Here is a 24,533-nt window from a genome sequence, read left to right on the forward strand (position 1 = left end):
GGGTGCTGGAGCCTACCCCAGCTGTCATCGGGTACACCCTGGACTGGTCACCAGCCAATCACAGGGCACATATAGACAAACAACCATTCACACTCACATTCATACCTATGGACAATTTGGAGTCACTAATTAACCTAGCATGTTTTTGGAATGTGGGAGATGGCCGAGGGTGGGATTGAACTCTGGTCTCCTGGCTGCGAGGTCTGTGTGCTAACCACTCAAACACCGTTCAGCCGCACCTTAACCTAAAAATAAAAACTAAAAATAATAAAAAAAAAAGATTAAATTAAACAAAAAAGGCAGGTCATATTTCTGTTTTTATACATTAGCCGGTAAGATAGTCCTATATCCTGCTTAATTTTCTATCTCCCAGCCCCCTGCTTATATATTCCACAGTGCAACATATGATAGACAGACACAGAAACTATTTAATGATTTCAGTTGCAAGGTGGACATATACGTAGATGCATGGTTGGAAGCTTCACACGTCTTTCTTTAAAAGGCAGATGATGATAATGATACATGTAAGAGTGCAGTTCTTGCCACATCCGCAAACAGGGGGAGTGACGTATGCAGTTAAAAAGGCTTTGGATGATTGCACAGCAAGGACAAACTACATAAGATATTGATGAGGAAGCAGCGTCAGTCTCCTCGGCTGCGCGGCTTCCGTACATGGTTAATAGGACTGCATGGGGCCTTAATGGAGCTTAGTTGGTGGTGGTGAATGGAGACTGTGGACACTCTGCTATCTTCATTATCATCATCTTGGTGTATAAAAAGGCACTTCTTATGTCGAGAGCTTGCCGAAATCCACCCCTTGTTTGGTAAACATGATTTATACACTCGCGCTTCAACGTGTGATTACAACGAGCCTCCAGTAAAACGGATGTTAAGCAATGTTAATTCCTGCTCTGAACGTTTGAGGTGGGGCAGAGAGGACAGGGATAATGAACAGGTCGTTAGTCCCATCTGACACGGTATAAATAATGCTTGTTTAAAAAGTACTTGTCGTTAAGTACTTGTCAACAGGATGGAAGGGATGATAGGTTTGAAAGTAAAAGGGATGCTCGAGGAGGAGGCCGAGTCACTTCCTGATCGGGGGATGCTACGTCTTCTTCCTGCTCCGCCCTTTTCCGCCTGTAGCAGGCTGCAGGGTATCAAGCGGGCCTGATAGTTTGTGCGTGTCGAAGTCCAGTTTGTACTGCAGGATCCCAGAGAGGATGAACTCTGCCGAGACGACTGGGAATGATGCCAAGGCGGCGGCGCGACACTGCGGCCAGTCCTCCTCGCAGGAGATCACAACAGTATTAGGCTGAGGAGGGACACAAAAATAAACAGACATCCATTTAGAACTACAGAGAAGCCCTGAGGGTGAATATGTTTTCCCATGGTAAATCATGTAAACAGGGTCAAACTGTCACCGCCATAAAAACTTTAATAACTGGACAGGCATGTTTTACGTAGGAAGGGGCATGACAATAAAAGTAATAATATAAGTGTCAGAAACAGTCAGAAAAATGTGAGTGTCATAATGTTGAGTATATTTCTTAAATTAAACCTTCATGCGACAGAGTTTTTTCAAGAAAATATTCAGTTTTGATATAACTGTTTCAAACGGGTGTAGCTTGAAAACGGCTAGAGATAAAAGCATACTGTAAATGGGAAAAATCATCAGTATGACTCAAAGTTTGTGATGGGAATAAATTCACTAATCTAATTTGCATAGTATGACATCACCAAGCTGCGAAATCTTAAGGGTTGAATTGCTGTTACATTTATTTTACTTGCATACTTCATTTTTTTCCCTAGCAATTTACAAATATTTTATATTTTAGCAATTTACTTATAGTTTACTTATATTTTTAGAGCATTTCTCATAATATTTTCAGAATTAAAAGGTATTTCCAAATTTTAGTTTAGTAATTTTAGTAGTAATTTTAAAAAGTCTTAGTTGTTTTTTTCCCCTTATTATCCATTCATTTATTTTCTATGCCGCTTATCCTCTAGGACAGGGGTGCTCATTAAGTCGATCGCGATCTACCGGTCGATCGCGGAGGTGGTACTGGTCGATCGCGGCGTGACATTAAAAAAATATCATCCTAGCATCAATGCCGTCACTTGATATACAGGGCAGCCATTCAGATGACAACTGAATGTTGCCCTGCGGGCGACCAATCAAATCAAACAACGTCTCTAAGTGCAGCAGAACTTACGATGTCAGCCTATCATCCATCCCCGTTACTTGATTGACATACAGGACAACCAATCAGATGACAACTGAATTTTGACCTTTAGGTCCCCGCTTATGTGTAAACAACGATGCAAAGTGCTAAGCTAGTCGGCGAATTGCGTCAGATTTTAAGCCCTCGCTAAAGTTTATGGTCACTAAAATGAGTGAAGTAGCTGGACCAAGTAAAAAGGCAAAAACATATCACTTCCATACGGAATGGGAGGTGGACTTTTTTTTCCACAATGTCTTTTTCAAAGTGCGTTTGCCTGGCTAACATGGCTATCAGCAGCTACTGTCCGGACTATGCATCCCTGGCTGATTCAATTCAGTGCAAGTCATCAAAGTAAACTCAGGTAATTACAAAAAATGTTAATAGTTAATGATGTGTGTTTTGCAATATTGGCTCATTTGGTTATGTAAGGTACATCAACATACATTGTACGTACAAATAATCCTCAATACATTTGAAAATAAATAGATGTTTTGCATTTTTGTAGTGGGTAGATCATTTTGACTCGGTCATTTTAAAAGTAGCTCGCATGCTGAAAAAGTGTGAGCACCCCTGCTCTAGGATCACGTGGGCATGCTGGAACCTATCCCAGCTGACTTCAGGCAAGAGGAGGCGTACACCCTGGACTGGTCGCCTGGCGATCAAGGTCATTTACGTCACAAATTTACCTCATGTATGTATTTTTAGAACATTTCTAATGGTCTCGGAAGTGTAAAAAGAAGTTAACCACTGTCATATGTAAAAGCATCATAACAACCTCTCTTAGCTTTGATAACTAGCGTGTAAGTAACGATTAAGTATAACATGCACAGCTACGCTGAATAAACTCTTGAGAGGTTCTTCTCAAAAAGACCTCAGGATTGTTGGACTTTAGAGGTTCCACTGATTTGATGATGAAGTGTCACTATGCTGTATACTATGCATTTTTTTAGGGCTTGTTTTTACCTTGTAGGAAGACGGCATCTTGGGAAGAAAGGTGGCTCCACTGCAGGTAATGATGTCTTTCATGTAGACCGGCTCTGGCTTCACCGACTTTGTGATGTGGATCGCGTATCCCTGGAGGAGATGAGGCAAAAAATCTGGTGAGTGGCATGAGGATCTTTTGGAATGTGTGCACAAAAGATCAATACAAGCTTTCTTTTTTTAGCCGGTATATTGAACAACTCCTTTAGATGACACAGCACATGGCCGTGGAGGATTCAGAGACTTGACTCGGTTTACATCTTGCGTTAGCATTCTGGCTCCGACTGCATAAATGAGCCGTGTAAGGACAAATGCATGCTAATGTATTTCTATACACTGGAAGTTGTTTTGACTGGATAAAATCCTGTAAGCTGAAACCAAAAGATTCCTTGCTAAAGCTATTTTCACAACATTTCAGTTGGGAAACATATTGCGGTGTAACTAGTTTTCTAAACTTAAAAAAATGCAAAATCCTGCCGTGACACACATGGTGGGAATGCTGTGATGAAAGCTAGATTCTGCCACAATTAACTTAAAAATGTCAAAGCAATCAACTTGAGAAAAAACGACATTCATTCATTTTCTACCGCTTTTCCTCACAAGGGTCACAGGGGTGCTGGAGCCTATCCCAGCTGTCTTCAGGCGAGGGGCGGGGTCCACCCTGGACTGGTCGCCAGCCAATCACAAACAACCATTCACACTCACATTCATACCTATGGACAATTTGAAGTCGCCAATTAACCTAGCATGTGTAACGATCGCGCCTTCCTATAGGGGCAACGAGGCTACAACGCATAAGGGAAGGTCACGGGGGGAGCGGATATCAGCTGTAAAAAAAAAAAAGGAAGGACTGTCGAAAATGTTGGGTTGCCACACCACGGCAGTTTAATTGCACCAAACAAACCCCGCATGTCATCCCCTCCCGACCAACCTAACTGACTAACCAACTAACTAACTAAACATCCCTCCCGCCAACAAAGACAATAACGAAACACCCAAATTAATCCCGAAAGTTTACCCCCCACCCCGCAAATGTCCCAAAGTTCCCGAAGAGTCAGTGCTTGTCTGTCAAACAGAGGTGAAAGCCGCAGTTCCACTCACGGACGCGCATCCACTTCTCTGTCCGATTCCTGGGTCCAGAACCTTGCCCACAGTCCAATTGCTCAAGCCCGGAGTGAAAAGGGAATCCCATCAGGTGTCGCTTGACAAAGTTGGCCCTCATGGCTAAAACGCCGGCTCTCAGCATCCATTCCCGTATGCGACGTCACAATTTTTCCTCTTCCTCCAACCACCCCGGCGCGCTGAAAGAGCCTCCTTAAATACGCTCCCCCTACAGGCGAGTCTGCTCCCTGCAGTCGCTCTTGCCGACGGGGAGGATGCATGATAACAATGATGATGGCCGTATATATGGCCCTGTACCTGTTCCCCCGTACACAGATCATGACAGTAGCTTTCTTACAGCTGATATATTGTAGCGACGCACTTATGGACCCCACTACCTCAGCTGATGGACTTCTGTGGCCATTACACATGTTTTTGGAATGTGGGAGGAAACCGGAGTACCCGGAGAAAACCCACGCATGCACGGGGAGAATATGCAAACTCCACACAGAGATGGCCGAGGGTGGAATTGAACCCTGGTCTCCTAGCTGTGAGGTCTGCGCGCTAACCACCACGTTCACCGTGCTGCCTTAAAAAACGACATAACCTCAAAAAGACACAACTTCCACTGTCAGAGTGCTTCTTGTACAAAATCCTACTTAATTCTAGTAAGAGCTGGCTCATCTCGGATACTTTAAAAATCTTAGTAAATTTGACTTTGTACTAATTACAGTGTGTGACTTTTAGTGTGACAATCCTACAAATCAATGGAAGAGGTGAGTGAGAGTACCTGCAGGAGAGGCTGACTGCTGGCAAGCCTCAGTGACTCCTGCAGGCAGAAACTGAACTTCTTCTCCTGCTCTGGATCCTGCACAATGAAGGCTTCAGGAGGCAGAAAACTCCCGGCTTTACCACTCTGAAACAATATAGAGGACTGTCTCACTTAAATATTACACCATTTTTTTTTTTGGCTTTTAAAACCAGACTAACCATCTCCAGCCACTGTGTGTTGACAATGGGAACTCCCTTGGCCACAGCACACAAGAACTTGACAGTCCTGCGCACTTTGTCCGTCACCAGGCAGTTCATGTCTGCGGCGCTTTTAGCCAGAGCGCCTCCTAAACAGGACAGCACTTCCTCACCGGTCTCGTCCACCACCCCGGTGAACAGCACCTAAAAGGTTAATTCAAATAAGCACATACCCATTAATAGTTATGTTATGTTTGTCAGTCAAAATTGAATAATGGCAAGGAATCGCTCCTGAACATAAACATTATGGACGCTCACATTGCGGCACAACCACCGGTCAGTACTGAAATGTCCATTGGAAGATGGCAACTATTTGAGGAAATACAGGATTTGATTTTCCAATGAATTTATGAATGTCCTCCTCCAAAAGTAGGATTATTTATCCCGGAGGGAAGATGCTGTGTCATTCATTCATTTTCTACCGCTTATCCTCACGAGGGGGTGCTGGAGCCTATCCCAGCTGTCTTCAGCCGAGAGGCGAGGTACACCCTGGACTGGTCGCCAGCCAATCACAGGGCACATATAGACAAACAACCATTCACACTCACATTCATACCTATGGACAATTTGGAGTCGTCAATTAACCTAGCATGTTTTTGGAATGTGGGTGGAAACCAGAGTACCCGGAGAACCCATGCATGCACGGAGAGAAACTCCATGGCCGAGGGTGGAATTGAACTTGGGTCTCATAGCTGTGAGGCCTGCACATTAACCACTCGTCCGCCGTGCAGCCCTAATACTGTATCATGTGACACAATATATATTATTTACAATTTACAGTTGTGTAGAACTGCGTTGTATCATACCAAAAGATGTTTCTAGTATTTTGTTGAATAAGGCAACTGAAATATTTGAAACAGTTCTGCGGTGCAGTTGTACACCACTCCGTACTACAACCACAAAACCTAACATATTGCTACTTGGCAGAATGCAGACAGATGACATCAGCGTCATACACAAACCTTATAAAATTGACCGGCAGTTCGTGGTCGACGACTCAGTGGCGGGGAAGAGGTGCAAGAAGTCCCAGGAGAGGATTCCACAGAAGCTTTTCTCTTACGGGTTTTGCTGCTGATTGGAGTCTGAGGCTGCGGAAAGATGGGGGATCAACATGTAGCTTACAAGGCAGAAAACGGGAAGCAGGAAGCGAACTTGTGTGCGTCAATTTAGCACTTCATTCATAAGTACTTCAATAGCGCCATTAGTGGTGGGTTTAGCGTACTTTGTTGGGTTAGAAAGAGGAAGAAAAGCACATTAGTTGAAAAGGCTGAAATCATAAGGGAGACAAAAACACCAGCTTGGACAACAGCTACAACAACAAAGAAGGCAAACCTTCCATGCTGTTCCACTCCAATCCTGTTGGTGGCAGCATTTAGTATGACACCATATACTGAGTAGTATTTCCAATGCTGCCTATGATGTAGCGCATTTGTAACTATATACTATAGTAAACATATTTTCCCCATATAAATAGACTTTTAAAGCTGGTGTTTACCACAACTGTAATAATCCACATTTAGGGCAAAACAGATCAACTGTTATTGTTCTGATGTTGCAATGTTGCAAAAATCGATATATGAAAAGACGTTTAAACCTCTTTGATAATCTTAAGTAAAATGGAATAGTACCTAGATAATTTTGATGATGTTACCTCTGCAATTTCCGCAGCACCACTGACAGATGGCAGACTTCCATCCTCGCTGGACGTGTCGAAAAGAGATTGTTTAGCAATCCTGCCTCTTCTCTTAGCTTGGACTGGAGCGAGAGAGTCATCTTTGACTTCTTCCCCTCCTGCCTCCAACTCTCTCTTCCTTCCTTTTCTCTTGTATTCTTTAGCCGCCTGTTGATTGTCGTCACCGGCCTCAACGGCTTCACTTTTTACCGTTTGGCCCCTGACGGTTCTTTTAGGCAGAGAAGAGTCTTCGCCAGCAGATTGGTTCCTCTGATTTGACAGCTCTGCAGCTGTGGGCTCTTTGGCATTGGTTCGCCTGCGCCCTCTGGTGGCAGGTGCCGGTTCTACCACTGGCTGCTTTCCATCATCTTCACTGAGGGACACATCTGTCTTCTTGCCCCTTCTGCCTCTTGGTGTAGGCTTGGGAGCAGAAGTCTGACTTAAGACAGGCTGGACCAAGCTGGAAGAGTCTTCACCGGCAGACTGGTTCTTCTTATTTGACTGCTCTGTAGCTGTACTGGTTCGCCTCCGCCCTCTGGTGGCAGGTGCATGTTCTACCTCTAGGTTCTCTCCATCATCTTCACTGAGGGACACATCTGTCTTCTTTCCCCTTCTGCCTCTTGGTGGAGGCTTGGGAGCAGACTTCTGATTTAAAATAGGCTGGACCGAGCTGGGTTCTGGTTCTGATTTGCCCTTGATTCCTTGCTGCCTGCTACCTCTGCCTCTACTCCGAGAGCTGAGGCTGCTGCAGGACATCTCAGAAGCAAGGGAAGTGGAAGAACTGGACCTTGAAAGTACATCACCAATGTCCTTCTCTGGTGCTTCCTGAAGGCCAGAAGGCTCCACAGCCGCCATACGTCTCCTGGAGGTGGACACCCGGCCAGGACCATTTGACCTCTTCTCCCCTCTGCCCCTCCCCCGACTCGTTTGTGTGCTTGCATTAGACACTTCAGAGCTGGAACATGAGCTGGTCTTCTTCGCCGGGACATCATCTGGATCCTGCTCTTCTGCTGTGAGAGCGGCGATGGTTCTTCTGGTTGCTCTTCTGCCTGTAAATGGTGTTTTGGGTTTTTCTTCTTTCTCACTCTGTGACAGTCTTTCTTCGGCTTCAATCTTCAGCTCCGTCCTCTCCCTCTCACATATTTCTTCTTCAATGGCCGCTTCCAACCGTTCTTCCCTTTTTTCAGACTCTGCAATTTCTTTTTGTAGTCTCTCCTGCTCTTCATTCTCCTTTCTCTCAGGTTCACGGATCTCATCTCCATTTGTCTTGCTTTCCAATATTTCCACTTGGATGCTCTGATGCTCCCCATTGTTCTGTTGATGGTCCTTGGTCTGCTGCAACTTCGGCTTTTCCATGTTTTCCTTCACAGACCTGGATTTTACAGACTTTCCTCTAGCTTTAGTTCTTCTGATATCTCTATTTTCTGTGTCTTCCTCCTCTTGTGTTCTTCTTGAGTGTCCAACAGCTGTGCTGCTAGTTCCAACATCATCTTCGGTTCCTTTCTGAAGTAGTGAACCTGGTTCATTTTCTGTTGACTGACTTGTAGAATCCAATAACGACTGTGTCTCATCTTCAAACTGCAGTGGTTTGACTTTTCGTCTACGAGGGCCCAGAATAAAAATCTCGCTGTCCAGTTCCTCATCTTCAGATGTGTCAATGGGCTGAGTTGCAGGCTCTTCTTCCTCTCGACCTAATCCATCCCCGAGAGCAGATATCTCAAGCGACTGAGGCTCCTCTGCTTGGGGTTTGCTTGGAGCTACTGATATGTCATCATCGCTACTCCTTTGGCCTTTATCCCCATCTTCTTGCTGACTTTTTAGGCTCAAAACATCAGGCAGTAATTCAAGAGTGCTGCTGAGGGACTGAGTCTCCTCCTGTTGCTGCTTTGTTTGTATATTATGGCTTAAGACTGGAATAGAGTCCTCATCATCACTATCCTCATTTTCACTTGTAGCCATAGGCTGGGTGACAGCTGCATTCAAACTCGATGCGGGTCGCGTCTCAATCTGAAGCTGGATTTCGTCTTTAGGTAGGGCAGGAATAAGGTCCTCGGTATCGCTCTCCTCGGTTTGATTGGCAGCCGTGGGCTCAGTCTCAGCTGCAGGAAAGTCACAACTAATCAAGGCTTGTGTCTCTTCTTCCTCATTTTCACTTGAAGTCATAGGCTGGGTTGGGGCTACAGTCGTCGAGTGCACTTCTATGGCCGAACCGTTAGAACACATAATAGATTGAGTATCTTTTTGAAGTTGTACCAAGACCGGAATCAAACCCTCGCTGTCACTCCTGTCAGCGGGACTTGGAGTTATGAGGTGGGTCTCTGTTACGGGAATGTCGCAACCAGTCAAAGGTTGTGTCTCTTCTTCAAGCTGTACTAAGTCAGGAATTGGAGCCTCACTGTCACTCTCCCCGGTTCGACTAGTGGGTATAGGCTGAGTCTGGTCTATGTCCATGGGCTGGGTCTCGGCTGCAGAAAAGTCACCACTCATCAAGGGTTGTGTCTCTTCTTCAAGCTGTAGCGGCTTTGCTTTTCTTTTGTTATATTGGATTGGAATCGAGTCCTCATCATCGGTTTCATCATTATCACTTATCGCCATAGGCTGGGTTGCCGCTACGGTCATAGGCTGCACTTCCACAGCCGCATCGTTAGAACTAGACACTTTTTCATGTGAGGCAAGAACGGGGTCCTCGTCATCATTTTCCTCTGTGCGACTCGCAGCTACGGGCTGGGTCTCACTTGAAGAAAAATCACAACTAGTCAAAGGTTGGGTCTCTTCAAGTGGCATCGCTTTTCTATTATGATGTAAAACTGGAATCGAGTCCTCCCCATCATGTTCATCATCATCACTTATAGGCTGAATCACAGCTACATTCAAAGGATTAGTATCAACAGCTAAACGTAGAATGAATTGCTTCTCTTTCTGAGGCTGTACTAAGCCAGGAATTGGAGCCTCACTGTCACTCTCCCCGGTTCGACGAGTGGGTATAGGCTGAGTCTGGTCTATGTCCATGGGCTGGGTCTCGGCTGCAGAAAAGTCACCACTCATCAAGGGTTGTGTCTCTTCTTCAAGCTGTAGCGGCTTTGCTTTTCTTTTATTATATTGGATTGGAATCGAGTCCTCATCATCGGTTTCATCATTGTCACTTATCGCCATAGGCTGGGTTGCCGCTACGGTCATAGGCTGCACTTCCACAGCCGCACCATTGGAACTCAGAATAGGTTGCGCTTTCATTTTATGTGAGCCAGGAATGGAGTCGTCATCATCACTTTCCTCATTGTGGCAAGTACCAGTAGGCGGGGTCTCGGCTACAGGAACATCGCAACTAGACAAAGGTTGGGGCTGTAAAACTGGACTTGATTCCACCCCATCGCTTTCATCATCATCATCATCATCATCGCACATCGCCACAAGCTGGGTATCAACAGCCAAACCTGTTGTGTATTTCTCCTGTTTTTGAAGCTGGACCAAGCCAGGACTTGGGTCCTCTTCATCACTCTCTTCAGTTAGACTTGTGGGTATTGGCTGAATCTGACCTAGGTCCGTGGGCTGGGTCTCTGCTGCAGAAAAGTCGCCACTCATCAACGGTTGGGTCTCGTCTTCGAGATGAAGTTGCTTGGCTTTTCTTTTCCGTACTATTGGAATGGAGTCTTCATCCTCGCTTATATTTACCAGTTGAGTTTCAGGAATAGGTTGAGCCTCATCACGAGTTTCTCCAACCGCCTCCTTGTGTTCGTCCATTAAGTTCATTTCTTTTGGTATCTGGTCTCTGGTATCTGGCAAAGATGCAACCTTGTTTGTAGTTGGCGCTTCTATTAAGGCAGGTTGGGTTTCAGGCACTGCTAAAGTAGGAGAAGAGGTGGGCAAGTCCAAAGGTTGGGTCTCTTCCTCTGGGTCATCTTCAGACCCATTGTATGGTTCTGAAAGATAGGCTTGTGTTTCTTGTAAAGCCAGCTCTTCCTGACGAACTGGACTCTTTGCAGGCTCCTCATAGGCTTGCGTGGCATCCATGTTAAAATCATCCCTGTCGGATGTCCTATCTGGTGTTCCACATGTTTGTGTATCTGCCACACTCACAGAGACAAAAGCCTGGGTGCTCTCCATGGCCAGGACATGGACATGGGCATGGGCATGACTTTGCAGGTGGCTGCTATCGGACAACCCCAGTTGGAAAGATGCCGCTCCGCTCGGTAATTCTTCCACATTTTCACCCGAGGAATTATGTTCCGATACTTGGCTGTCGTCACGGAGGCCATCCTGGACCTGCTCTCGCGTCTGAATGATGAAAGGCTGCGTCTCGGCCACGACAAAGTCCTCATCCTCCAGGCTGTCTGAGCATGAAGACAAGCCCGTTGGTCTCACTGCACCTTGGGGGAAAAACATTTCCATTAAAACATGCATAAAATGACCCTGTTTGCCATGTTTCCACCATGCGGTACAGTTCAGTTTGATACAGAGCAGTTCAGACCCGGTAAAACATGATCAGGCTTACTTTTCACTTATACTAGAAGAGTGGAAGTTTGCCCTGGAAAGGAGAGGAATAAAGTATATATGTGTGAATGAGAGGGACCCAAGTGGAAAAATGAGGTTACAGGGAGGAGATATATAGAAGGTGGAGAATTTTAAGTACTTGGGGTCATCAGGAGTGACCAGGATGGATAGGATCAGGAACAAGTACATCAAAGGGACATTACATGTTAGAGGCCTTGGAGATGAAGTCAGAGAGGCCAGACTGAGATGGTTGGGAAGAGATAGTGAATATATTGGTAGAAGGATGCCGCGTTTAGAGCTGCCAGGTAGGAGGCGTAGAGGAAGACCAAAGAGGGGGTTTATGGATGTAGTGAAGGAGGACATGAGGGTTGTTGGTGTGAGAGAGACAGAGGCGGTTGACTTGCTGTGGCGACCCCTGAAGGGAAAAGCCGAAAGAGAAAGCGAAAGAAGATTCCCTTCTCCCATCCAGTTGGGTTGAAAGTAATTATCCAACAAGTATTTTGTGTGTCAATTGAGTGTGTGTCGCGGTTTGAAAGCGCACACAGTAATATCCTATGGTGATGGGTTCTGAAGGTTACACTCCACTATAGCACAAAAATAAACAAATAATAAGCAACCAACTGAAGTTCAGGTCAGATATTTGGGGATTTTTTGACAGCAGACTAAACCCATTTGGTGGAAACAAGTCTTCCATCAAAAAGTGACAACAGTAACTTACGTTTAAATGAACCCCGAACAGGACTAAGGAAGGCTTGGGTCTCCATCATCTCCACGTCTCTTTCTAAAAACATCAGAAAGTGCAAATAAAATGATAAGATCCACAATAACAACGTATATGATAAAAACAAATTGGGCACCCCCATTGTAATTCTTAGTTGAGAGCTCTTTTGTTGTCTCTGATATGGCTAATTAAATATTACTAACAATTCTCAATAAGAAGCAGTAATCAACAATAAAAATATTGTTAAATTAACACCTTTAAAAGTGAATATTTTAACTATCATTTTTTATAGAACTACTGTATCAAACATCATTAGATGTAGTGGTTGTGGATTGTTTACCTTGCACAGGAGTAGAGCAGTTCTGTAGAAGTGCATCATGCAACCCAGATGTTTTTATCCCAGGAAGATTTGGCATTTTGTCCTCCATGTCTGTTTTGCTGTCCTGTCCACGGACACATCCAGCAGAGGGCGCATTGCACTCATCCACATCTGTGTCTGCAGACTCGGAAGCCGCTATGTTAGTGTCAGCCGGAATGACTGCAACAGGCACATTATTGCAGTTTGATCCTCTGACATCAGGATGTGTATTAAAGGTAGGGCCCTGATCATCATCTGACTCTGACAAGTCCCCCATCTTTAAGTCTAGCCTGGAGGGGGTTTCGTCTCTGCTGGTGTTGTCAGCCCCCTCGTCCACATCTGTGTCGCTGTCTAGTTGGAAGTCATCCAGCAGCACTGGAGGAGCTAAATCTAGTTTCGGAGCATCGTGTGACACATCGGCATCAGTCCCCTCTAGGCATCCAGCTTCACCATCATCCTCCACATCTGTATCGCTGTCCATGTGAAACTGGACTGCTTCCGCCTCTCCTTCCTCTTGCGCCTCCACATCAGTGTCACTGTCCACATTAAAGTCAGGGATCACAGTGCTTGCGGACACTTGCGGCAAGACTTCTCCCATAAAGCTTGCATTGCTTTGTGGCTGCTCCTGCACACCATGTTTTTTCTCCTCAAGCCTCATCCCTCCTGGTGTCGGGCCGTTTACCACAGCGCCTTCCCCTTCATCACTGTCATCTACAGTCACAGGCGAGATTTCTTTCTCAGACTGCTGCCGCCTAGCATTTATGTCACGCTCTTTGCTGAAGCTGACATGTCTGTAGGGCTTCTCTCTGGTGGAGGACGACAGTGTGATCAGGCTTTCATCCTCACTGAAAAGGACAATGGAAGAGACAAGGATTATAGAGCAGATTTACAGGGAGGTTGAAGTGTTCAATCTTAGGCCACCGATAGATTTATTGTTTTAATGTAGACTTCATTACTTCTACGCTGTGTCGTTTTCATGTTAATAGCGAACTTTTAAAAAATCTTAAAGGGAACCTATTATGCTGATTTTGACACTTTATATTGAGTTGTGGACTCCTATAGAGCAGCTACACATGATTACCAGCACAGAAAGCGTTCTAGTTCTTCCAGAATCTGCACCTATTCAGCTGTATTTCATTGGATTTTGTGCTTCCTGCGAAAAGTGTCTGTTTTAATGTACTCCACCCATAGCCCGCCTCCAGGTACAGTGGTTGATCACATTGCAGAATGCATAGAAATAGTTTTAGTTTGTGCCACTAGCTGTATAGGAATTGATAAACAGTATAGGATTTTATCATTAATGGCAATTTTGCCCAGTTGAGTGTCCGGTTTGTGGTGGCAACTTTATCGAGGTTGATAAAGGGTATCAGAGTTGATAATAAATGGTAATTTATCTTTTTAAAATGTCCGTTTATGTGTTAGATCCTGAATCCGATCAGGAAGTAGAGACTGGACAGTCTGAAGTTTCTCAAGAAAAGAGGTTACTTCAAGACGTCCTTCAGTTGTAAGTAGCTTTACCATTTTAATTACACATTCTACACATTAATTACACATTCTAATGTGTTTTGCAGGGCTATCAGTGTGTAAGAAAAACTTGGGTAGAGCCACCAATTGTGGGGGAAAAGGCTATTAGCTCCCTGTATGCTACACAGACAAGCGCTTTCGCTCCATAACTTACACAAAATAAACACAGTTAGGACACTGATAGATTTTTATTTATTGCTTGCCCTTCTGACTCTACCACACGACCAAGTAATGTTGGAAAGACGTTGGGCTTCAGCAAGTTTGTCGGCTGTATTTCTTTTGCTGGTAGAATCATGAACTCCAACCACTTGTGCCTGATGGTGGTGTTTTTAGGAATTGTAAACAAATGTGGCTTTCCCATACGAGGCATTACTAGAAAATAAACAGAGGAGCAGAGCTTGGGGGAGGGCGGAGAGTTTATATATAAGGAAGTCCGCCCCTCTGTGCCATTACATAGGTTTGTCATCGTTTAACACGAGAATACTACATTTAAACTACATTTATAGATCAGAAAAGTGGAAAAAAACACAATAGGTGCCCTTTTAAGTTGAAGAATTTACATCCTCTGACATACCTTTCAGGGACTATGTTGTTTGTCGGACTCAGGAAGGTGGCACTGCAGTTATAAGAGTTTGAATCTGAACCTGTAAAATCCAAGGAAATCATAAACATTTAATTGTATAAAAAATTCATACATACAGAAATAGCCATACACTTCCTGCATTACAGATCATACTTACCTAGGGACTTGTATCTGCCCTCTCTTTCCCCCTGAATCTCTCCATCCGAGTCAGAGTCAGACTCTGGGACCAGCATCCTCTGCAACTGGACTGGAGTAGTCTCTGCAGGAGTCTTCTGTGCTCCATCAAGTAGTGATGGCCCACATGAAGCATTTGTGCTTCCACTGGCCCTCACCTTAACTTGTTTCTCTATGGAAGTATCTGGAGACCTGATGTTCAAGCCTTCTGTCCTGCTCTCAGGAGTCCCGGCGTCCTCACAGGTGATGTACTGACACGGGATGTCTGCCATCACCAGGCGGTCACCCTCGCTGAGAGAGTAGCGTACATTCGGAGTCAACTTTCGGCGCCCCTTTCGGGTACCGTTCATGCTGCCCAGATCCCAAACCAAAGCTTCCATATCAACTCTGCTATGGGATCCTCGTCTCCGGTAGACAGAGATGCTGATGGTGGCGTGCTGCTTGGATACAGACGGTGCAGGCAAGGGCAGAGTACAGGTGCTGGGGTCCCGACCAAGCACGTTATCGCCCACAAAAAGGGGGAAGTCTGTGAGACAAAGAGCGCTTTGTCAATATTGACCAGAAAGTTTAAACAAAAGTTAACCACTTACCTCTTTCAGGGATGTGGTCATTCCTCAAGATGCACAGCTTAGCTAAAGGTTTCCGGCCACTGTTTGGTTTCTCTTCGTTGTCCTCATCTGACTCTAAGATGGAGTCGTTGATGACCTGCGTAGCATCCATAGCTTGTGGGACGTCTGTGAAAATAAATACAGTATTCATTTTACCGTTACTCATTCAGGATTCTTCGTATGACTTTAACATAACATGTTGTGTGCGGCTAACGTTAGCATAGCATTAGCGTGCACTTCTCCAAAAACATACCAACTAAGAGATTGATGTGGATACTTAAATTAACATGGAGAGTTAATTCTCCCTCATTTCTAGTAATCACTTTATTGGCAAAAGTAAGTTAAGGTATGGCAACGTCACTGCAACGCGTGCATCACTTTCCATTTGATCGGTTAGACAAGCTAAATCTTTAACAGTGTTTTGTATTAAAGCTCAAAACTAGTTTTCGAAGTCACGTAAGTAATCGGTATAAAACCAAATTGAGTATCCATATCACTTACCTTACATGCCCCGAGTTCAATGAGGAGATAAACAATCCACATCCCTTTTCCGGGTGACGTTGGATCAACCTCCAAAAAAAAGAGTCAGGGCTCTATACGATTGGTCACAATAGCCGTCAATCATTTTGAGCTGCACAACCAGAAGCCGGTTACGAGTTGAATGCATTACCCAAGTCTCTGATTGGACAAAGAACCGGAGTCAGACACCTACTTTTCGCGCCACGTATCTGTCTTAAAGGTGTAAGTACCAATTCAGTGAGAATGTGTTTTTTCTTTGGAGTGCCAAAATCGAAATACTTCTAATGTTCAGCATAATGTTATAAAAATTACGTTTAATATTTCACTATTATTTATACATTTGACTGAAAATAAAATTAAAAGTTTGCTGAACATCAGTTACTACACTTAAGGGCACTGTACTTGCTTTATGCAGTGTGTTAGATAGAGGCAGTACTACATGACATAGTACTGCATGAGTTACAGATAATGCATTTTAAGTCTGGCTTGTGCTTTATTCCAATGATAGTTGTGGTAGCCTGGTTCACTTGTCATTCGTTATTCAGCCTTAACCACCTTTACGCTTACAAAGCAGAAAAATTGATTACATGACTTAATAATAGTGTGCTATTATCTGGTCTGCTGCATGCCTCGACTGCGTGTTAAAATAATTAATTTCAGGGTGCTTGAATACAATATTGCTTTGAGACAGGAAACTGCTGATCACAGCTGAAGCTCATATTATGCTGCCTGTAAAATTAGACTTTTTTTAGTCCAAGTCAGTGTTCTGTATAAACGGTACCAACACAGAATGCAGTGACACAGCAGTTCCAGCTTTGGACCTATCAGAACCTCCTTTAACACTGTCTGTTAAAAGTGACACTTTTTGTGTTACTCTTTGAAAAAATGGCAGAATGGGTGGACAAAGTCACCCTGGCTATTTTCCACCTTTGGAGGTAGTCCGAAGCCGGCATTTTTTGTGTCTCTGTCTTGTATATCGACCAGGCACCGAACGGGGATGCAGTTGAACCAGTAATTTTCCACTTTGAGCGGCATAGAATCATAAGCCCCTTTTTCCAAATGTTCCACCATTTTTTGCCTGCTGTTCTGTATGACAGGCACCAACACAAAACAATGGTGAATAAGATCGAGCCTGCAATTTTCCATCTTTGCAATTAGTGTGAGGGCGGCACGGCGGTCGTGTGGTTAGCACGCAGACCTCACAGCTGGGAGACCAGGGTTCAATTCCACCCTCGGACATCTCTGTGTGGAGTTTGCATGTTCTCCCCGTGCATGCATGGGTTTTCTCCGGGTACTCCGGTTTCCTCCCACATTCCAAAAACATGCAAGGTTAATTGGCGACTCCAAATTGTCCATAGTGAGTGAGTGTGAATGTGAGTGTGAATGGTTGTTTGTCTATATGTGCCCTGTGATTGGCTGGCGACCAGTCCAGGGTGTACCCCGCCTCTCGCCCGAAGACAGCTGGGATAGGCTCCAGCACCCCCCGCAACCCTTGTGAGGAAAAAGCAGTAGAAAATGAATGTACGAATGAATACAATTAGTGTCAGAAACAGTTTCTTTTCTGTATTAAGGACACCAAAACAAAGTGTGGAAAAAAGGTGTGCAAGTGTGTACTGCACAGATAGGATAGGGGAGCTGACATTATTATATGTAAATGATTGTGAGATGTGCACAATTGCAACTATATCCTGTTTTGTTTGATTCTGTGTAAGGTACAACGGATGTTGGAACTATAAACTACTAATGAACATGACATCAGTTTGTGGTTTGACAGCTTTTATTTTGAAATGAATGAGATGGGAACGCTAACTTGTCTAAAAGTGGACTCTAGCAAAGCTGATACTATGTTGGTTCCTTGGTTACGTGAGTAGTTGCTCCTTTTTGACCGTTTCTCGTTGTCTCGTCTCCTTGTTTCTCTTCAAGCATCTTCTTCAGCGTCCTCCTCAAATTCACCCTCCTCCTCAGCGGTGGCATCCTGGTACTGCTGGTATTCGGACACCAGGTCGTTCATGTTGCTCTCGGCTTCGGTAAACTCCATCTCATCCATGCCTTCGCCTGTGTACCAGTGCAAAAAGGCCTTGCGCCGGAACATGGCCGTGAACTGCTCGGAGATGCGCTTGAACAGCTCTTGTATGGCCGTGCTGTTGCCGATGAAGGTGACGGCCATCTTGAGGCCACGGGGGGGAATGTCACACACAGCCGTCTTGACGTTGTTGGGGATCCATTCCACAAAGTAGCTGCTATTCTTGTTCTGCACATTCAGCATCTGCTCGTCCACCTCCTTCATGGACATGCGACCGCGGAAGACGGCGGCCACCGTGAGGTAGCGGCCATGGCGCGGGTCGCATGCCGCCATCATGTTCTTGGCATCGAACACCTGTTGGGTGAGCTCGGGCACGGTGAGGGCGCGGTACTGTTGGCTCCCCCTGCTGGTCAGAGGAGCGAAACCGGGCATGAAGAAGTGCAGGCGGGGGAAAGGCACCATGTTGACGGCCAGTTTGCGCAAGTCGGCGTTGAGCTGACCCGGGAAGCGCAGGCAAGTGGTGACGCCGCTCATAGTGGCCGATACCAGGTGGTTGAGGTCTCCGTAAGTAGGCGTGGTCAGCTTAAGTGTGCGGAAGCAGATATCGTACAGCGCCTCGTTGTCGATGCAGTAGGTTTCGTCTGTGTTCTCAACCAGCTGGTGGACTGACAAAGTGGCGTTGTAGGGCTCCACCACTGTATCTGACACCTGAACACAAAAAACACACAAAAACGTCATTTCATTACATAGATGGATATATATATATATAAAGCAGCCATGACTGTACTCATCAAAAGTATGTTTGCTATATACTGAAGTAATTTTTGCATATAGTCGACTCTGTCGTGAATTGAAGCAGGCTAACTTACTTTGGGGGAAGGCACAACGCTAAAGGTGTTCATGATCCTGTCGGGGTACTCCTCCCTGATCTTGCTAATGAGGAGCGTTCCCATTCCCGACCCGGTTCCTCCGCCCAGAGAGTGTGTGAGCTGGAAGCCCTGGAGGCAGTCGCAGCTCTCAGACTCTTTACGCACGACATCCAGTACCGAGTCCACCAGCTCGGCGCCCTCGGTGTAGTGACCTTTGGCCCAGTTGTTTCCAGCACCACTCTGACCTACAGTGACATGATGTGTGTTAGCTTCTCTGTTCATAGACGACAATGCCAGTAACGAACGCAACTTCAAAAACACCTACCAAACACAAAATTGTCAGGTCTGAAGATCTGGCCAAAAGGTCCGGACCTCACAGAGTCCATGGTTCCTGGCTCCAAGTCCACCAGGATGGCACGGGGCACATATTTACCTCCTCCACCAGAAAAACAAGAAGACAGAATACACAGACAGAAAGAAGACCAGCTGAGCCACAATTTCAACATGATAATACAGAAACTAAAACTGAATTGCATTCATTGACGTGTGTGTGAATGACGGAAGAAAAGCTCTGACTCGCTTGGGGAGACTATTCATTCATTCATTCATTTTCTACCGCTTTTCCTCACAAGGGTCACAGGGGTGCTGGAGACTATCACAGCTGTCTTCGGGCGAGAGGCGTGGTACACCCGCCAGCCAATCACAGGGCACATATAGACAAACAACCATTCACACTCACATTCATACCTATGGACAATTTGGAGTCGCCAATTAACCTAGCATGTTTTTGGAATGTGGGAGGAAACCGGAGTACCCATGCATGCACGGGGAGAACATGCAAACTACACACAGAAATGGCCGAGGGTGGAATTGAACCCTGGTCTCCTAGCTGTGAGGTCTGCGCGCTAACCACTCGACCGCCGTGCAGCCCGGATATTTAATTATGAAATGCAAACTATCATGATATCACTCAAGAGAACATGTTGAAAAATAACATTAACCTGTCAAAATTCATTCATTCATTTTCTACTGCTTATCCTCATGGGGGGTGCTGGAGCCTATCCCAGATGTCTTTGGCGGGGTACACCCTGGACTGGTGGCCAGCCAATCACAGGGCACATATAGACAAACAACCATTCACACTCACATTCATACCTATGGACAATTTGGAGTCGCCAATTAACCTAGCATGTTTTTGGAATGTGGGAGGAAACCGGAGTACCCATGCATGCACGGGGAGAACATGCATGGAATTGAACTCTCATCCTGAGGCCAATTATTGTGAATTTGTACATAATCCATGACAGCTACAAACCTCCAAGTCCGTGTTTAGCATACTCATCAGACATGTCACCCATTAAGCATTTTTGGGATGCATTGTTTTGTGTGTCTAACCTGTGGCCTCGTTGTAGTAGACACTGATCCTGTCCAGCTGCAGGTCACTGTCTCCATGGTAGGTCCCTGTTGGGTCGATGCCGTGTTCGTCACTGATCACTTCCCAGAACTGCACAAACACACACACACATATACGAACAGTATGGCATTACTGTTTCCTCAATGCAAATTCTAGAAAATGAGCAAAACAGGAGTGCTTGCATGGTGATTATCCCTCCTGTCACTGATACAGCTGATACAGCTGATACAGCTGATACAGCTGATACAGCTGATACAGCTGATACAGCTGATACAGCTGATACAGCTGATACAGCTGATACAGCTGTGCTGCTTTCTCATCAGAGTGACTAACTGATGACTCGCCACTTCTTTCACATACAAAAACGTGCAAAGAAAAAGGCACAAAGAAGCCACTGATGCCTTTTGTGGGGCCAAAACTAAAAATAAGAACCTCGCTGAAGAAGTTGATTGTCTTCAGATCTGCTTGCTACCCCCCACTTTAAAAGACCATACTTGTGTCTGTGTTTTAAATCCCTCCAAGCCAGTGGAATTGTTGATGTAAGCAAGTAACTATTCGCAAGACGAAATCCTCCAACTTTTTTTCCTGTCATGCAGCCTCACTTTTTTTTTTTTTTTTTGCCAAGAGCAGCAATAGCAGGATTTAAAATAATCTGGATAAGCGGGGCAGCATTGGAGATCAGTATTTAGGAGATTGGAGAATGGTTGGGGGGGGTCATCTGTGGACTGACTGTCAAAATAAAACAAAGTGACCTTAATATGAGGAGGGACAAAGAAAAGCATCATAGGGAGAGAGACACAATGGACGGCTATCAGCAAAATATTCACGGTGAAAGAATGAGGACAATAAGCGGCAAAGCGATGCCACACCCTGACCCACTTCACCACAAAGACACCCGCTCAGCAATTGTGTCAATCAAACCCGCTGGACATCAGAGTCAGGGAGAGTCCATGGGGAAAACAAATATGATATAAAAATAGGGACTACAGTATATTGCTGATGATCTGTGACGTTATGCTAATAAATGAAAACATAAGCATATAACTGATTCAAATCATGTCTATCTATCGCTTATGTATGACCACATTAGCATGGAATGAAATTCAATTTGGGAGCCTGCAGTGACTTCACTCAGAGAGCATCAGCTGTTTCCTCCATTCCTTCCCCCACCCTGGAGCATTTAATGTGGTTAGGGGAATAAGAAGCCATGGATCACAAAGGCAACACACACACCCTTTATTAAAATTATATTTCAAACAAACCTACATAGCATGATGTGATGTAATAGCCAACAGATTTATTTGTTTTTCAATTTGTTTTTACATTAATCCTTTATATTAATTAAAAATGCATTAAAATGTATTTTTTTTTATTTTTAATATGCCTCCTATGACATATATCCACTCATATGAGATGTAAATAAATGTTTCTTTATAGTTTTTATTATGTACAGTATACTGTATAATAAATACTTGAAATTATTTTCATTAAAACTCTGACTTCAATATATTTAAAGCCCTATAAGAGACAAATGCATGCAAAATAGATTTAAAAAACGATGTAAATGTTAATTAAGAACAAGCAGCAGACTGTAACGAGTGTGTAAGAGGTGATTTTAAACATTTGTATAGCATTGCTTGTGAAGCAGATGTGTGGCCTTGGGGTAGTATGATGTCATACTATTGTTCAAAGAAAATCCGCTTGGAATTATCATCATCTAGTATTTCAGTCATTAAATAAAACAAGGAAAACTCAGAGAAATCCATGTTATCAAGTAATTTTTTTTTTATTAGATATGTGTATTGCTTTACCAATTAACCATGCCACACCCTTGCTATACAGCAGCTGAGCCATCTGCTGCAGCCCCTGGAAATAAAAATCTCATCAATAGCAGTTATTGATCTGTCAGTCATTTACGAAAAATAAGATTAAAAAAAAACTCACTGTAGATCTTCTTCTATACTCCCTTTGTCTGGGTTATTTAAATATGCTCAGTATGGAAAGGACAAAAGACTCTAAATGAGATGAATTCTGTGTGAAAGGCTCCTCTTGACAATATTTCTTTTTGGGGGTTCTTCTCTCATTTGCACACACACAGAGAAACACACAGACAAAAGAGGGTGGATGAATGTGGAGACAGACACGCCCGGTGTGGACACAAGCAGACAGACAAACCGACAGCACAAGCGCACCGTTATTCTCCACACCCACGCAACATTTACCGCAATGCACAATAGTCACCAAACAAAAGACTATATATATACATATGTGTATATATATATATAAGAATATATCTATCTTATATATGCATATTATTCATTTTTGTTAGGCTCTTTGTCCACCAGTTATGAGGGATACCAACCACCTGCACAATGGAATCAAACCCACTATTCACAAAACTTATTCGTGAAATTATTTTGACTTTTTTTTTTTTTTTTTTTTAAACATTTTCCTACCTTAGCACCGATCTGGTTACCGCACTGGCCGGCTTGGATGTGCACGATCTCCCTCATTGTGGATGCTTTTAAAAAAAAGAAGTCTGGAGAGCTGAGAGTGACAGCAACGGCGAGACGAGACCTACCGAGCTGGCAGCACAATGGCTTTATAATGCTGGAGGGGCTCCAGAGCAGGGAGGCAGGCTGGGGGCCGGGTGGAGGGAGGAGGAAGAGCAGGAGGGGCTTAAAGAGGCAAGAGCACGGGCGTTGTGGGTGTGGATTGGCTGGGATTGCTGCAGATTCCGGACCACTAGGAGGGGCTATGGATGCTTCCTTTCTGCAGAGTAGGGAGTGGTGGTGGTGATTAGACAGAGCAGAGGGTCTTCAACAGCTGTTGAGCACAGACACAGATTAAAAAAAAAGAAATTATAAATGACCAGTCTGCAGCTGACAATTACACCACGCCCCTTCCTGTAGCTGTGCAACTGGGACCACATTGATGAGATACTGTACTTTATTTATTTATAACACAGTGTGTGTTCTTTTTCCTCAGAATTTTCAAAAAACATTTTGTGTTTTATGATAGTCTTATTGTGCTTGTACTATTTTGGACCATATTAAAACAAAATTATACTATATAACTTCAAAACATTCATTCATTTTCTACTGCGTTTCCTCACAAGGGTCGCGGGGATTGCTGGAGCCCATCCCAGCTGTCTTCAGGCGAGAGGCGGGGTACACCCTGGACTGGTCCCCAGCCAATCACAGGGCACATATAGACAAACAACCATTCACACTCACATTCATATCTATGAACAATTTGGAGTCGCCAATTAACCTAGCATGTTTTTGGAATGTGGGAGGAAACCGGAGTACCCGGAGAAAACCCACGCATGCACGGGGAGAACATGCAAACTCCACACAGAGATGGCCAAGGGTGGAATTGAACCCTGGTTTCCTAGCTGTGAGGTCTGCGCGCTAACCACATGACCGCCGTGCAGCCCCAACTTCAAAACAATTCATATTAATTTACTTTCATGTAAATTAATATACCACAGGCTGCACGGCGTTCCAGTGGTTAGCAGGCAGGCCTCACAGCTAGGAGATAGGAGTTCAATTCCAACCTCTGCCATCTCTGTGAAAATGAATGAATGAATCACAGTCTTACTGTGAATGTACTATTTTGGACCATATTAAAACAAAATTATACTATATAACTTCAAAATAACTTCAAAACAATTAATATTAATCTACTTTCATGTAAATTAATATACCTCAGGCTGCATGGTGGATGAGTGGTTAACACGCAGGCCTCACAGCTAGGAGGTAGGAATTCAATTCCAACCTCGACCATCTCTGTGTGGAGTTTGCATGTTATTCCGGTACGATACTCTGGTTTCCTCCCACATTCCAAAAACATGCTAGGTTAATTGGCGACTCCAAATTGTCCATAGGTATGAATGTGAGTGTGAATGGTTGTTTGTCTATATGTGCCCTGTGATTGGCTGGCGACCAGTCCAGGGTGTACACCACTTCTTGCCCGAAGACAGCTGGGATAGGCTCCAGCACCGCCGCGACCCTTGTGAGGATAAGTGATAGAAAATTAATGAATGAAAATACCTCAATTAAAATGTTGTTGTTTGAGCCCACACCAATCCCACTCCAGGGCGTGCCTAGAGGCAGGCCGCGGTTGGAATACATTAAAACAGGACATTTTCGTGGGAAGCACAAAATCCAAAGAATAGGTGGAATAGGTGCAGTTTCTGGAAGATCTAGAAAGCTTTCTGTACTGGTTATTGTGTGTAGCTGCTC

At 44.5% G+C, this 24,533-nt stretch overlaps 2 protein-coding genes across 3 annotated transcripts; both read right to left on the bottom strand.

Moving 5' to 3' along the window:
* Positions 1-405: 405 nt before the first annotated feature.
* On the bottom strand, positions 406-15,754 carry mdc1 (mediator of DNA damage checkpoint 1). The gene is made up of 12 exons (XM_078790817.1): positions 15,444-15,754; positions 14,837-15,379; positions 14,671-14,740; positions 13,332-13,417; positions 12,555-13,301; positions 12,212-12,274; positions 6,985-11,369; positions 6,296-6,421; positions 5,295-5,477; positions 5,095-5,220; positions 3,186-3,296; positions 406-1,312 (listed from the first exon to the last, which is right to left on the bottom strand). The coding sequence occupies exons 1-12, from the start codon at positions 15,625-15,627 to the stop codon at positions 1,106-1,108; spliced, it is 6,831 nt and encodes a 2,276-aa protein (XP_078646943.1). The 5' UTR covers positions 15,628-15,754; the 3' UTR covers positions 406-1,105.
* Positions 15,755-17,590: 1,836 nt separating this feature from the next.
* Positions 17,591-22,900, bottom strand: tubb5 (tubulin, beta 5). 2 transcript variants are annotated; one of them, XM_078790818.1, is made up of 5 exons: positions 22,743-22,900; positions 20,268-20,376; positions 19,198-19,305; positions 18,873-19,117; positions 17,591-18,711 (listed from the first exon to the last, which is right to left on the bottom strand). In XM_078790818.1, exons 1-5 carry the CDS (start codon positions 22,797-22,799, stop codon positions 17,899-17,901), a joined length of 1,332 nt encoding a protein of 443 aa, XP_078646944.1. In that variant the 5' UTR covers positions 22,800-22,900; the 3' UTR covers positions 17,591-17,898. The 2 variants fall into 2 exon arrangements, with proteins under 2 accessions (XP_078646944.1, XP_057908947.1); XM_058052964.2 differs by having other exon boundaries at positions 17,593-18,711; positions 19,198-19,308.
* Positions 22,901-24,533: the final 1,633 nt, after the last annotated feature.

Source organism: Doryrhamphus excisus, linkage group LG5, assembly GCF_037039965.1.
Source record: "Doryrhamphus excisus strain RoL-2023G ecotype Guam linkage group LG5, RoL_Dexc_Guam_v1.1, whole genome shotgun sequence".
Classification (NCBI taxonomy): domain Eukaryota; kingdom Metazoa; phylum Chordata; class Actinopteri; order Syngnathiformes; family Syngnathidae; genus Doryrhamphus; species Doryrhamphus excisus.

What these genes read in the sequence shown, in the direction of transcription:
- mdc1 (XM_078790817.1), bottom strand. Translation starts at nt 15,627, where the DNA reads ATGAGTAACGGTAAAATGAATACTGTATTTATTTTCACAGACGTCCCA. An exon ending in GGGCAGATACAAGTCCCTAG is followed by an intron (nt 14,741 to 14,836) that starts GTAAGTATGATC and finishes TGGATTTTACAG; the next exon opens with GTTCAGATTCAAACTCTTAT. An exon ending in CTGCTCTACTCCTGTGCAAG is followed by an intron (nt 12,275 to 12,554) that starts GTAAACAATCCA and finishes TGATGTTTTTAG; the next exon opens with AAAGAGACGTGGAGATGATG.
- tubb5 (XM_058052964.2), bottom strand. Translation starts at nt 22,799, where the DNA reads ATGAGGGAGATCGTGCACATCCAAGCCGGCCAGTGCGGTAACCAGATC. An exon ending in CTACTACAACGAGGCCACAG is followed by an intron (nt 19,309 to 20,267) that starts GTTAGACACACA and finishes TTTCTGGTGGAG; the next exon opens with GAGGTAAATATGTGCCCCGT. An exon ending in GCGTTGTGCCTTCCCCCAAA is followed by an intron (nt 18,712 to 18,872) that starts GTAAGTTAGCCT and finishes TTTTGTGTTCAG; the next exon opens with GTGTCAGATACAGTGGTGGA.